Genomic DNA, 13,291 nt, shown 5'->3' with positions numbered 1-13,291 from the left:
AACACAGTCATAAATCTAACAACCATGGCTTTATCACATGAGGAGGAACAAACACTTGCTCTAGGTTTATCGTTCTGCAGAGAAACAAACTTTGATTATACGCAGACCAGGATAGATCTGTACCACTTTACACGCAAATTAAAACTACGTAAATACTTCTTCAACATGAAAGAGAAAACCAATGAAGGAGATTTAGGGGGGATAGTGCCTGCAACACCAAACTCTTAAAGTGTAGCAGACATGACTTTTCTAAAAGACATGACAGAGCTAGACATTGGTGATGAAACAGGTGTATTAAACAGTGGCCAAACAGAAGCGAGATCAGACATTAATATCTACGCAACTTCAAACACACCGTTCAGACCAAAATCTCTGTTTAACCCGCTAATGTCTAAAGACAACATCAACATATTTGCGCACAAGGTGATCAAAGACCTTAAGGAATTCGCTCTAAACAGCAGTAATGACGTCAACAAATCTAACCACAACCAAAGAACCAAGTTAGAGGTCATGCAGAAAATCAAAGAGCGTCCTGACATAGTTGTGCGGTGGTCAGATAAAGGGGGCAACGTTGTGCTCTGGCCCCTTGAAATGTACAACAAAGAAGCAATGATACAACTACAGGACAAAGACTGTTCTACCCGCATCAGTGCCACCTACATTATCAGCATCAAGGAGAGATACCACACGTGTCCGTACGAATGGAGAGGGAAAGGCCTTATCACTAGACAAGAGCTAGATTTCTTGAAAAATGACTACCCTGTGACACCGCAACTATACCTAATCCCAAAGGTGCACAGGAATGCGGAGTGCCCACCGGGCAGACCGATTAGATCTGCCATTGGAGGCTGGTTTGAAAACACAAGTAAATTTATCGATTATTTTCTCTAACCACTTGTCCAAGCCTTACCTGCCTACAAAAGAGACACTGGAGACTTTTTGACCAAAATCTTTGATTGTAATTGGTACGATGAGTATGTATTTGTAACATTAGATGTACAGAGCCTGTACACAAGTATAAGGCACCAGGATGGCCTGAATGCGCTGAAACACTATTTGAGCACAAGGGACATAGGATTTTACTATCACACTCTGATGTGATTACATATGGCTGAATGGTGCTTGGACAACAACGTTTTTATGTTTGATAGGCTACTACACAAACAGACACAGGGCACAGCTATGGGTTTTTGCTTCGCCCCCAGCTATGCGAATTTGCATATGGGCTGGTGGGAGGAGCAAGTACTCATGAAGACATACACCACACAAATGACTAACAATGAAGTAATGTACCAGCGCTACATAGACAACATTTTTATTCTATGGTGAGGCACTGAACAGAGTGCCTTAGAATTTGCTGACAGTATTAACATCAATGCCCTCAATCTTAAATTTACCTGCACCACCAGCAACAAGTCAATAGTGTTTCTTGACTTAGAACTGTACACCAGGGACAACAAAGTACAGTCTAGAACATTAAGTAAGCCGACATCAGGGAATGCCATTCTTCATGCCCAAAGTTTTCACCCTACCAGTCTTATTGAAAGCATTCCCTACGCAGAATTTTTACGAATAAGAGAAACTGCAGCACCCAAGAGGATCTGCAAGAATCCACTGAGAGCCTCTTTAAGAGACTCAGCAACAGAGGCTACAAGACAAAAACCCTAGGGAAAGCAAAACTTAAGAGTGCAGCCACCACTAGGGAGGATCTGCTCTTCAAAAGCAAAGATAGCAAGAAATCCACAGTGGAATCAACAAACAACGCACCCATGCTAATCATAGGGTACAGCACATACCACTCCAACCTACAAAAAAATCATGTACAGGCACTGGCCATTAGTTCCTTGTGATCCCACCATAGGCCCATCTTGCACCAAGCTGCCACTGCTAACCTTCAGAAGAATCCATAAAACAAGAGCTAGTGTCCAATGCACCCACACAGGACAAAGGTGGAAGTTGGCTCAAATCCCAAAAAGGCTTCTATAAATGCACAAAATGCAACGCCTGCAAACACGGAACTAACACCATAACAGTCACCATCCCTCTTAGAAAGACTCCGCTTGAAATCAGGGAGAACTACACCTGTAAAACTGTTTTTGCAGTGTATGTGCTGCGTTGCAAAATGTATGTGGGCAGCACTATCCATCCCATACATGTGAGGATACTACAACATCTTAGGGCCATCGGGAACGACGACTCTACGTATCCTGTGGCTCGCCACATAAACGCACAACATAACGGCAAAGCAGACGACTTGACCTATTTGGTCATAGTGGAAAAAAGATTATCAGAGGGGGAAACAGACAGTTAGCATTAAGACGACTTGAATCCAGGTATATAATTGTTAGATTGCAAAACGCCTAATGGCATGAATGCTGATGAGGCCATGAGCGTACATCTGTAATGATAGGATGTAATAGTGCTGGGATTGCTGCAGTTGTCTACTCTGTTCCCAAACCCAATCCTCGTAACACCCGACTCACTCTTTTCACAATGTTTTAATCTCCAATCGTGTAATTCACACACACATCATTTTCTTTTGTAAATACTTTACACATGACTCTTAGACTCTTCTAAACACAACATTAGCAACCACACACGCATCCACCAAGCGCCAGGAAAATGGAAATTACACATAGTGTGTACTAATACAGAATTTATTAACACCCACATTAGGGCCCACTTGGGCTTAACTAACATGCAAGCGCGTTAGACCCCGTAAACCCCACACCAGGCCAAAAACATAGTGAAACACGCACTAGCGTTTCTTCCTTAGTGCACATAATACTGGCACTAGGCATATATTACATATGGGGCGGAACCTATGACCGACACGGCTAGTGAAGGACTAAACAGGCAATATGTCAAAATGGGTCCAATTTCACATAACCTCAAACTGTGATGCGCACGCAGTATGCATTGCTAACATTTTCTATGTTGAGTGTATTTCATTCAGGTTTATTTATTCTTTATTATTCGTTCCTTTTATTGCGACTATATAACAAATACGTTTTCCACATTTGGTATGCAGCTGGAGGAGGTCAATCCCATTTAATTATCATTTATATTTTTTTTGTCTGTTCGTACAACACTGAAGTATGACTTGCATTTTTCCCGAACTCTATGTACTTCACCCCCTGTCCGGTTGCTATGACAATTCACTTCTGTTTTGGATCACGAGTGTAACATGATAAAATGCTAACTTACCTGAGTGAATCCAGATGTAGTGAGCAAGGCGGACTCGTCCGCTGAAACGCGTCTGGGTTTCATCGAATGGAATAAAGATTTTCTTTTAACAACAAATCCCATGGAGTCAGTGCCTGTTTTACTATTTCGAAACCAGGATTAGAAAATGGGTTCCGGGGTTCATGCAAGCAAGGGATTATTATTCAACGTTCAAGACCATCAACGACGATCCAACGATTCAGAACTATAGACATTTACTGGATCCTTTTGGATCTGTCGACAGCCTTGCACACCCTATTCTTTTTGACCAACTCAAACAGCTGGGATTGCGGGGAGCAGTTCTTGCATGAATCCAGTCCTACCTCACAGACCACTCTCAAAGAGTTTCTCGAACCGCATCAATCTGCCCCAAAGCCTCTGCAGTGTGGTGTGCAACAAGGCTCGGCCCCAAGCTCCCTACTCTCCCTGGTGCCACTTTTCACTCTCATTGCCACCTGGGGAGTGAAGGCAGTCTTGTATGCAGATGACAACCAACTGGTGTTCTCATTCAAAAACCACTTTAAGTACACGTTTGCTAGATTAAGGGCGTGCCTAAAGGACATCGCCTGCTTGATGGACAATAACAAACAAACTGAATGTGGATAAGATGAAAGGCCTATTCTTTTACTAGGCCTCTCCCCTACCCACAGGATTATGGTGGCCAGCTGAGCTTGGACCACCTCCAATTCCAGCATAGACGGCAAGGAATCTGGGCATCAAGTGGGACTCTGACCTATCCCTTGAAGTTCAAATCCGTCACATCTCTTCGTCCTGAAAAGTTTAAAGAAATTCCTGCACCTCTTGCGGGAGGACAGCCGCAGGGTAGTAGTTCATGCTACTGTGCCCTCCCAGCTGGACTATGCAAACAGTCTGTACTTGGGGCTATCAATGCACCTAATCCACAGACTTCAGATGGTTACAAATGCGACGAGACTCATCCAATGGGTGCCATTCCGCCATCACATCTCCCTGCATATTAGGCTTCTTCATTGGCTCCCGATAGTAAAATAGATTGAGTTGAAGTCCTGGACATTAGCTTTTCGTGCCATGCACAACAAAGGACCGAGATACCTCAGACATAGGCTTTGCCCTTACCAACCTAAACGAACGTTGAGATCTAACGCCCTGCATCTACTTTGTGTACCTTGCTTCGCTAAAGCCCGAATGGGAGGAAGGTCCTTCACAGTAAGGACCGCCATGCTATGGAATTCCTGATCGTAACTGCGCATGGTGGAAACAGAACCCAAATTCAGGAAGATCTTGAAGGCATGGCTCTTTAGACAAGGATAGCTCCTAGGTTTCAGTTTTCACACCCGACTTCCGCACAGCACCGGGACATCTCTGTTTGAGGTAGCTGTTTGCGCTCTATAAATGTCCCTATTATGAGTGGGCCAATTCCAATTAGGCAGCTATGGTTCTGAGAATTCGTAAGTATAAATCTAAGCAAACAGTATGGGTGACCAGTTAATGTAACGTTTATGGCCTTGCTTTCTTAATTAACTAGTCGTTCTTGCTTTTTGTAGTTGGGTAAATAAAACAAAACTAAACAAAAAAAAAATGCATAATTACGGACTATTCAACATTATAAAAAAAATGATAACACGTTAGAGGTCGTATTACCTTTTTGTGTTGTACACTGTATCTTGTGGTGTTTCTTCAAACAAGGTAACATATCCAAGTGCACAGGTCAGGATGAACAATACTGTTAAGGTGTGAGCTTGCCTACAAATGGAATAAAAGAAACGCAAAATGTAGTTATATGCAACTGCATCGTTTTTTGTGAAAACAAGATTTTTACCACCTTAGTTTCAGTATAAATAAGCAATACCATGTTGATCTACAAAGTTGAAACAAATTTACTATACCATCAATTTGAAAATATCAACAGATTCAAATCAATACTCTACCTTAGTTTTGCTTGGATTGCCTTCTCTCACACATTTGTGTACATGAGGTCTCAATTCACCCCTCTTCCCCGACAACAATCAGTTCAAGCTAACTAATGATTGGGCGCCATGCACTGCAGCAGGTTCTTAAAAACAACCCTAAACTGGTTTCATACCAATACAACACAGGCATAAAAACTAAAATATACAAAGTATAACGCTATGCGCTCGCCATGAACCTGGGTGTGGGGAGGGGGAGAGACTAAAGAGAATTGGAATTAAGGCATTTGAAAAGCTAAAGAGGGGTATACCATAATAAGGCTGGCTAAACTGCTGCACAAAGGCCTCACACTGTTGTTCCATGCACTCGTGACCATGCTGTCTACTGCACTTCTGCTGTGGTTGAACGCAGTGGGCACTGTTGTGTACCAAACCACAGGACACATCAGCAAATGCGAGTACACTCTTTAAACTCTATTCAGCTCTGGACAGCTGCCAATGCCAGTCCTCCTATGGGTTGTCTTCTCTCTCTCTCTCTCTTCGATCTAACTGCCTGAATTCTAAGAATTCCATTCCAATGAATATATTCTAAGTACAGCACTTATCTAGTTACCAAACAACTAGAACATAACAAGCATTGGCATAGCCAATAGGTCTCGCCTTTGGGATCTTATAAGTGTTTAGCCATGCAACAGTTAATGTTGTTGCACTGAGGATATTGTGCTGCATAGCTAAATACTTATGAGGTCCCAAAGGCGAGACCTATTGGCTATGCCAATACTTGTTTTCTACATATTATTGTCTGCAGGTGTATTACTTCAGTTCAAATTAGCCACAGCCACAAGTCCCAGAATGCACATGTTTCTTATATGAAAACATTAACCTGGGAAGTGAGCTGAAGTTAATTGGTAACTGCCAAATGGATGAGGTAGATTTGGAGTTGGTTGGGACACAAGGAAAAGGGTAGCAGGTCCCTCTTTACCGTCCCGGGCTTAGGCACCTGTTAGGTGTAACCTTCCGCCCCTTTCAGGCGAACTCGCAGCCCACCTTCGGAGGCCGCAATACCTGATGCAAAGCAGGTGCTAAGCCGGGCTCGGGTTGGTTGCCCGAGGCATATACAAGGCAGGCCAGCGGGTGTTTACTTTCCCTGACTGGGAAGAGTTAAAATGCTGCTTCTGGCCAGGACGGGGGCGAGATTATTTGAATAGAAATATTACAGCTCTGTTTACAAGGCGCTTATCTGGGGTCGTCGGACGCAAGGCTTGCAGTGGCTGTGAGATGCGTGGAGACAGGCCGGCAGGTCAACGGCGTTAGTGTGCGTATACGGGAGCAGGGCCATGGGTCAACAGGAGTACCAAAAATGTGTGCGTGCACGCAAACAAACCTCACCTGTATGTGCGCACAACAGAGGCACAAGAGAGTGTGTGCACACAGCACATAAAAGCTTGTGCATGCGCCGAGAGGTGTCCATAAGCCCCAACAGTGCCAAAGAGAAGGGGCGTGCGCACAAACCAGTACTCTAAATATGTTGTTGCTCTAAGCTTAAAGAGCTGCACGTGTGTACACCTGTAGGTACAAGGAAACACAGTGTGCAAAGTAATGTAGATGTGTGTGTGTGTGTGTGTGTGTGTAAGGCATAGAAAGGGACATCAAATGGGTCTGTGTATGCTTGCAAAAATAAATACTAATTAGGCGTGCGCATAGGAAACCCATGTCTGGTGAGTGGCGAACGATGCGCTTAGTGAGCCATGACAAGACATCATCATGACAAGACATCATCTCCTAAGCCGACGACACCCAGCTGATCCTCTCCCTCACCAACGACCCCACCACCGCCAGAGCCAACCTACACGAAGGGATGAAGGACGTCGCCTTCTGGATGAGGAACAGCCGCCTTAAACTGAACTCTGACAAGACGGAAGTCCTCATCCTGGGATCATCACCCTCTGCCTGGGATGACTCCTGGTGGCCCCCGGCCATGGGCACCGCTCCCAAGCCAACGGACCACGCACGCAACCTGGGCTTCATCCTGGACTCCTACCTGTCAATGACCAGACAAGTCAACGCTGTCTCATCCTCGTGCTTCAACACCCTGCGCATGCTCCGCAAAATCTTCAGATGGATCCCCATTGAAACCAGGAAGACCGTCACCCAGGCACTCGTCACCAGCCGAATGGACTACGGGAACACCCTCTATGCCGGAACCACAGCCAAACTTAAAAAAAGACTCCAACGCATCCAGAATGCCTCCGCACGACTCATCCTGGACATCCCCCGACACAGCCACATCACCGGACACCTGAGAGACCTGCACTGGCTCCTTGTCAGCAAGAGAATCACGTTCAGACTCCTCACCCACGCACACAAGGCTCTCCACGACCTGGGCCCCAAGTACTTCAACGACCGCATGACCTTCTACACGCCCACCCGCCAACTACGATCGACCAGCCACGCCCTCGCCACCGTACCACGCATCCGCAGAGCCACCGCCGGAGGAAGATCCTTCTCCTACCTGGCAGCCAAGACTTGGAACTCCCTCCCCACCCACCTTCGGCGAACCCAAGACCATCTCTCCTTCAGGAAGCAGCTCAAGACCTGGCTGTTCGAGCAGTAACATACCCCTCTCCCCCAGCGCCTTGAGACCCTCCCGGGTGAGTAGCGCGCTTTACAAATGCCGTGATTGATTGATTGATTGAAGAGAGGAAAGCCAGATGGCGCCTCTGCGTGTAACTGAGCGTAACCGCAAGCTTTAGGCCACAAGCAAAAGAGTGTAGTGAGCTTTTTAAAGCCCACTTACTAAAAGTCTTGCCAGAGCAGCGCATTCGCTAGCTCAGGCGAGACCTAAAAAGGAAAGAGGACTGAGTGGAGACACCGCAGGCTTGTTCTTCCACATACATTGCTTCTCAGCATGACTTCTTCACAAGCCACCTTGTTTTCAAGTGGCTGCAGCCTGGGTGTTTTGCATGTTGCAAGAATGCAATACGAATGTAATGGGCATGCATTCTACAAATAAATAAGGAACAATACCCCCCCATCTTTTAGAAAGATGCCTGTACATCTCTGTTCTATGGTTTTTGGTAAATGGAGGTGGAGGAGTAGACAAAATCATTTACCGGATTATCTGCTAAGATGACACCTGACATCTGAATCATAAGGATATTCGTAAGGGAAGTAACATTTCTTGGCATGGCAGTTTTAATGTAAGATGGTGGTATGGCAGTTATTAATGTAAGATGGTGGTAATGTTCCTCTGGGTCATTGTGGGGGTTATCGTACCAGCTGTTGCTTAAAGGAGCAACTCATTTTTCTCTGTGCATCACAACGCTTTGAGAATGTTGCCTTAGTCATGCTTATTGCCTTGTGGAGGACTGTGATAAGACACTTGGGGAAGGCCACCCTTATCATCAGTCCTCCAAAAAAAAGGGCAATGTAAGAGGAGTGTGGTGTGACGTGTTGTGGAGTGGAGCGTCAAAACAAAGTGAGTGTCATAACAAAGTGCCGTGTTCTAAAGCAGCGCAGCGTCAAGAGGCGCAGCATAGAGGGGAGCGGACAGAGTTGCAGAGAGAGAGCAGAGTAAGTTGCAGAGAGAGTGGCATAAAGCGTTGCAGAAAGAGTGGCATAAAGCGTTGCAGAAAGAGTGGCATAAAGCGTTGCAGAAAGAGTGGCATAAAGCGTTGCAGGAAGAGTGGCATAAAGCGTTGCAGGAAGAGTGGCATAAAGCGTTGCAGAAAGAGTGGCATAAAGCGTTGCAGAAAGAGTGGCATAAAGCGTTGCAGAAAGAGTGGCATAAAGCGTTGCAGAAAGAGTGGCATAAAGCGTTGCAGAAAGAGTGGCATAAAGCGTTGCAGAAAGAGTGGCATAAAGCGTTGCAGAAAGAGTGGCATAAAGCGTTGCGGAGAGCAGAGAGCTGCGGAGAGCAGAGAGCTGCGGAGAGCAGAGAGAGCTGCGGAGAGCAGAGAGAGCTGCGGAGAGCAGAGAGAGCTGCGGAGAGCAGAGAGAGCTGCGGAGAGCAGAGAGAGCTGCGGAGAGCAGAGAGAGCTGCGGAGAGCAGAGAGAGCTGCGGAGAGCAGAGAGAGCTGCGGAGAGCAGAGAGAGCTGCGGAGAGCAGAGAGCTGCGGAGAGCGGAGAGAGCTGCGGAGAGCGGAGAGAGCTGCGGAGAGCGGAGAGAGCTGCGGAGAGCGGAGAGAGCTGCGGAGAGCGGAGAGAGCTGCGGAGAGCGGAGAGAGCTGCGGAGAGCGGAGAGAGCTGCGGAGAGCGGAGAGAGCTGCGGAGAGCGGAGAGAGAACCTAAAGAGGAGTCGTATGAAAAACCAATGGATTCTCACAGGTAATTGTAATTATTCCTAGTCTTACAGTTCCTCGTTCAGATGCTTACATACAAGGTAGAGACTACCTCAGAGGTATGGAATGGTAAAAGGAAGAGGAACATGGTTGTTATGCAGAAATCACAGTAAAAGGTTACAAGAACCCCGGATGCTTGGCAATATAAAAGACTGATAAAAAATATTTGGGGGACAAGGAAAATTCGTATTGGTACAAAAAATGCTAAAGTATTTTGAGAAAGAGTGTAAAGATAAATACAGTAAGACAACTGATGATGTGGAAAAAGAGGACAAATTTCAGCAACACGTGGTCTTACATTCAACAGTATGCTTGTTTAAGCTAATGATTTCGGTTTATTTTTAATATACGAAAGATGGAGTAGTTTCTTACCTGTAACTCCAGTTCTCTTGTAGGGGTATTTTCGTGATAGTCATAATCATGCGAATAGTCCCGCCCGTGTGCATGGATCCTGGAGCACTTCATTAGATATATCTACCTAAGTTGTCATCTTCTGCCTTTCTTCAGGAAGGCCTGCATAGACACTTACGAGATAAAAAGACAATACCGAAGACACCAACTCCGCCGCCGAGCACCTACACTTCCAGATCCACACCGACACCCAGACCACCCTCAGAGGAACACTCATCTACAGACCCCGGGCCCACGCACACAATTCAGTGAAACCATCGCCGACCTCATCAGCCCTCACGCCCTAGCCTCACCAGAATACATCCTCCTAGGAGGGTATACACCCGTTACAACGGATCTTTTACTCCGCACTACCATTACAACGCGACCATTACTCCGCATACCATTACAACGCATTGCGCTGGGGGGCGCTCTAGGATAGGGAATAAGTATAATTTACTATCCAACACCTTCCCTAGGGTCCACGGGGACTGGAGTTAGAATAGTAAATTATACTTACCACTATCCAGCGCCCCAAGGCGCTATGCGTTGTAACGGTATGCGGAGTAAAAGTCGCGTTGTAATGGTCTGCGGAGTAAAAGTATGCGTTATAACGTCATACATCCTCCTAGGAGACCTGAACTTTCACCTAGAGAATAGCAACGACAACACCACCACCATTCTGCTCGACAACCTCGGACTCAAGCAACTGGTGGACACCCCCACTCACCTCGCTGACCACACCCTCGACGCCATCTTCTCCGCCAGTAACGACGTCGCCTTCAACCACTCCACAGGACTACACTGGACCGACCACAGCTGCATACACTTCACTTTCAAGAAGACTACATCTCACCACAACACGCATCAGATCCCCCGCAGATGCTGGAGCAAAATCACCACTGACCAGCTCACCACATCACTGAGCCAAAACCCCCCTGCCGACACTAATATACCCGACACCAACGATGCAGCTCTCAACTTCGCACAGTGGATCACCACCTCGCTCCATTGAAAAACCCCCACAGCAAGACCAACACCAGAAGACCCTCTTGGTTCACAGACGCCCTCAAAGCCCAAAGCGATCCTGCCGAACACTCGAGAAGACCTGGCGCCAAGAACGGACGACTGAAAACTGGACAGCCCTCAAAGCCGCCACCCGCGAATACCATCAGCAGATCCGGACCACCAAGAGGACATCGTTCAAAGAGCGACTGGACAACAACACCCATAACAGCAAGAAAATCTTCAGCATCGTCAAAGAGCTCCCCAACCCCATCGCCAGCAACAACGACATCACCCCTTCGCAAGACCTCTGCAACTCTCTCGCCACGTTCTTCCACCGCAAAATCACAGACATACATGACAGCTTCCGACCCCAAACTCCACTTCCGGACACCAAACCAGCGACCCCCAGCATCACCATCAACTCCTGGACCCCCATCAGCAGTGAAGACACCATCCATGTCATGAGCACCATCCACTCCGGCTCCCTCTCCGACCCATGCCCCCATCACATCTTCAACAAAGCCGGCACAACCATCGCACCCCACCTGCGGATCGTCATAAACAGCTCCTTCACGTCAGCAACCTTCCCTGAGAGCTGGAAACATGCAGAGATCAACGCCCTCCTGAAGAAACCCACAGCAGACCCCAAGGACCTCAAGAACTTCCGTCCCATCTCTCTTCTCCCCTTCCCGGCTAAAGTCATCGAGAAGACCGTCAACAAACAGCTGACTGCTTTCCTCGAGGACAACAACTCACTCGACCCTTCCCAGTCCAGATTCCGAGCCAACCACAGCACCGAGACCGCCCTCATCGCAGCCACCGACGACATCAGAACCCTGATAGACAACGGGTAAACAGCTGCCCTCATCCTTCAGGACCTCTCAGCCGCCTTTGACACTGTATGCCACCGCACCCTAATACACCGTTTCAGCAACACTGGAATCCAAGGAAAGGCCCTGGAATGGATCACCTCGTTCCTCTCCGACAGAACCAAAAGAGTCCGCCTCCCTCCCTTCCGGTCCGCGGCCACAGAGATCATCTGCGGCATACCTCAAGGATCTTCACTCAGTCCAACACTCTTCAATATCTACATGAGCCCCCTCGCCACCATCGCACGAAAACACAACATCAACATCATCTCCTACGCCGACGACACCCAGCTGATACTCTCCCTCACCAAGGACCCAGCCACCGCTAAAACCAACTTCCAGGAAGGAATGAAAGAGGTAGCAGACTGGATGAAGCGCAGCCGTCTCAAGCTCAACTCAGACAAGACGGAGGGTCCTCATCCTCGGGCAATCCTCATCTGCCTGGGACGACTCAAGGTGGCCCTCGGCGCTAGCAACCGCACCAACACCCACGGACCATGCACGCAATCTGGGCTTCATCCTGGACTCCTCCCTCACGATGACCAAACAAGTCAACGCCGTCTCATCCTCATGCTTCAACACCCTGCGAATGCTCCGAAAGATCTTCTGATGGATCCCCACTGAAACCAGAAGAACAGTCACCCATGCCCTCGTCACCAGCCGACTGGACTACAGGAACACCCTATACGCAGGAACCACCGCCAAACTTCAGACTCGGCCCCAGCGCATACAAAACGCCTCCGCACGTCTCATCCTCAACATCCCTCGTCACAGCCACATATCCACCCACCTAAGAAACCTCCACTGGCTCCCCGTCAACAAAAGGATCACGTTCAGACTGCTCACCCAAATATACAAAGGGCTCCACAACACGGGCCCCGACTACCTCAACAGCCGACTCTCGTTATACACCCCCACCCGCCAGCTTCGCTCCACCAGCCTCGCCCTCGCCATCGTCCAACGAATTCGCAAAACCACCTCCGGAGGAAGATCATTCTCTTACCTAGCAGCGAAGACCTGGAACTCCCTCCCCACTTACCTACGACTGACCCAGGACCATCTCGGATTCAGGAAGCACCTCAAAAGATGGCTCTTCGAGCAGTAGCAGCGCCCCCCCCCCCCCTATCGCCTTGAGACCCTCTCGGGTGAGTAGCAAGCTCTATAAATGATTGATTGATTGAATATTGCAGCCTAACCAACTAGGGTACATTGGCCATTACTTCATCTTGAAGTAAAAAAAAAAAAAAAAAGATAATTTTCTTTGTAGGTCCATTTAAAAAAGTCAGTGAATTAAAAGGGAGTAGCCCAATCCGCAGTAAAATTATACACCTCCGAATTCCATGCCTGAAGGTAGAACTAATATATTGTTGGGCCGGTTTGTATGTAATCGATTCTGCATATTATTCATAATGGTGTAATTTGGAGCAATGCAAAATGTCCAGGACTTAGCTGATCCTTGGCGTCAGATGTTTCAGGAAAAGCTTCAATTGGGTGAGAGTCCATGATTACAAGAGTGCAGTAGTGCATTTTGATCATTTAAAAGCAATAATCAGACTCTGGCTTAAAGTATATT

General features: G+C 47.4%; 1 protein-coding gene across 1 annotated transcript in view; it reads right to left on the bottom strand.

The window, feature by feature from the left end:
• The window catches only part of PTDSS2 (phosphatidylserine synthase 2), a 434,628-nt gene that overhangs the window by 342,551 nt on the left and 78,786 nt on the right, over positions 1–13,291 (bottom strand). Inside the window, exon 2 of the mRNA XM_078682890.1 lies at positions 4,846–4,947. Coding sequence (XP_078539016.1) covers positions 4,846–4,947 — 102 coding nt within the window. The remainder of the gene's footprint in view (positions 1–4,845; positions 4,948–13,291) is intronic.

This window comes from Lissotriton helveticus, chromosome 3_1 (genome assembly GCF_964261635.1).
Source record: "Lissotriton helveticus chromosome 3_1, aLisHel1.1, whole genome shotgun sequence".
In the NCBI taxonomy this organism is placed as follows: Eukaryota; Metazoa; Chordata; class Amphibia; order Caudata; family Salamandridae; genus Lissotriton; species Lissotriton helveticus.
Note: the sequence above shows the minus strand (reverse complement) of the source record. Positions and strands in the feature narration are given on the sequence as shown.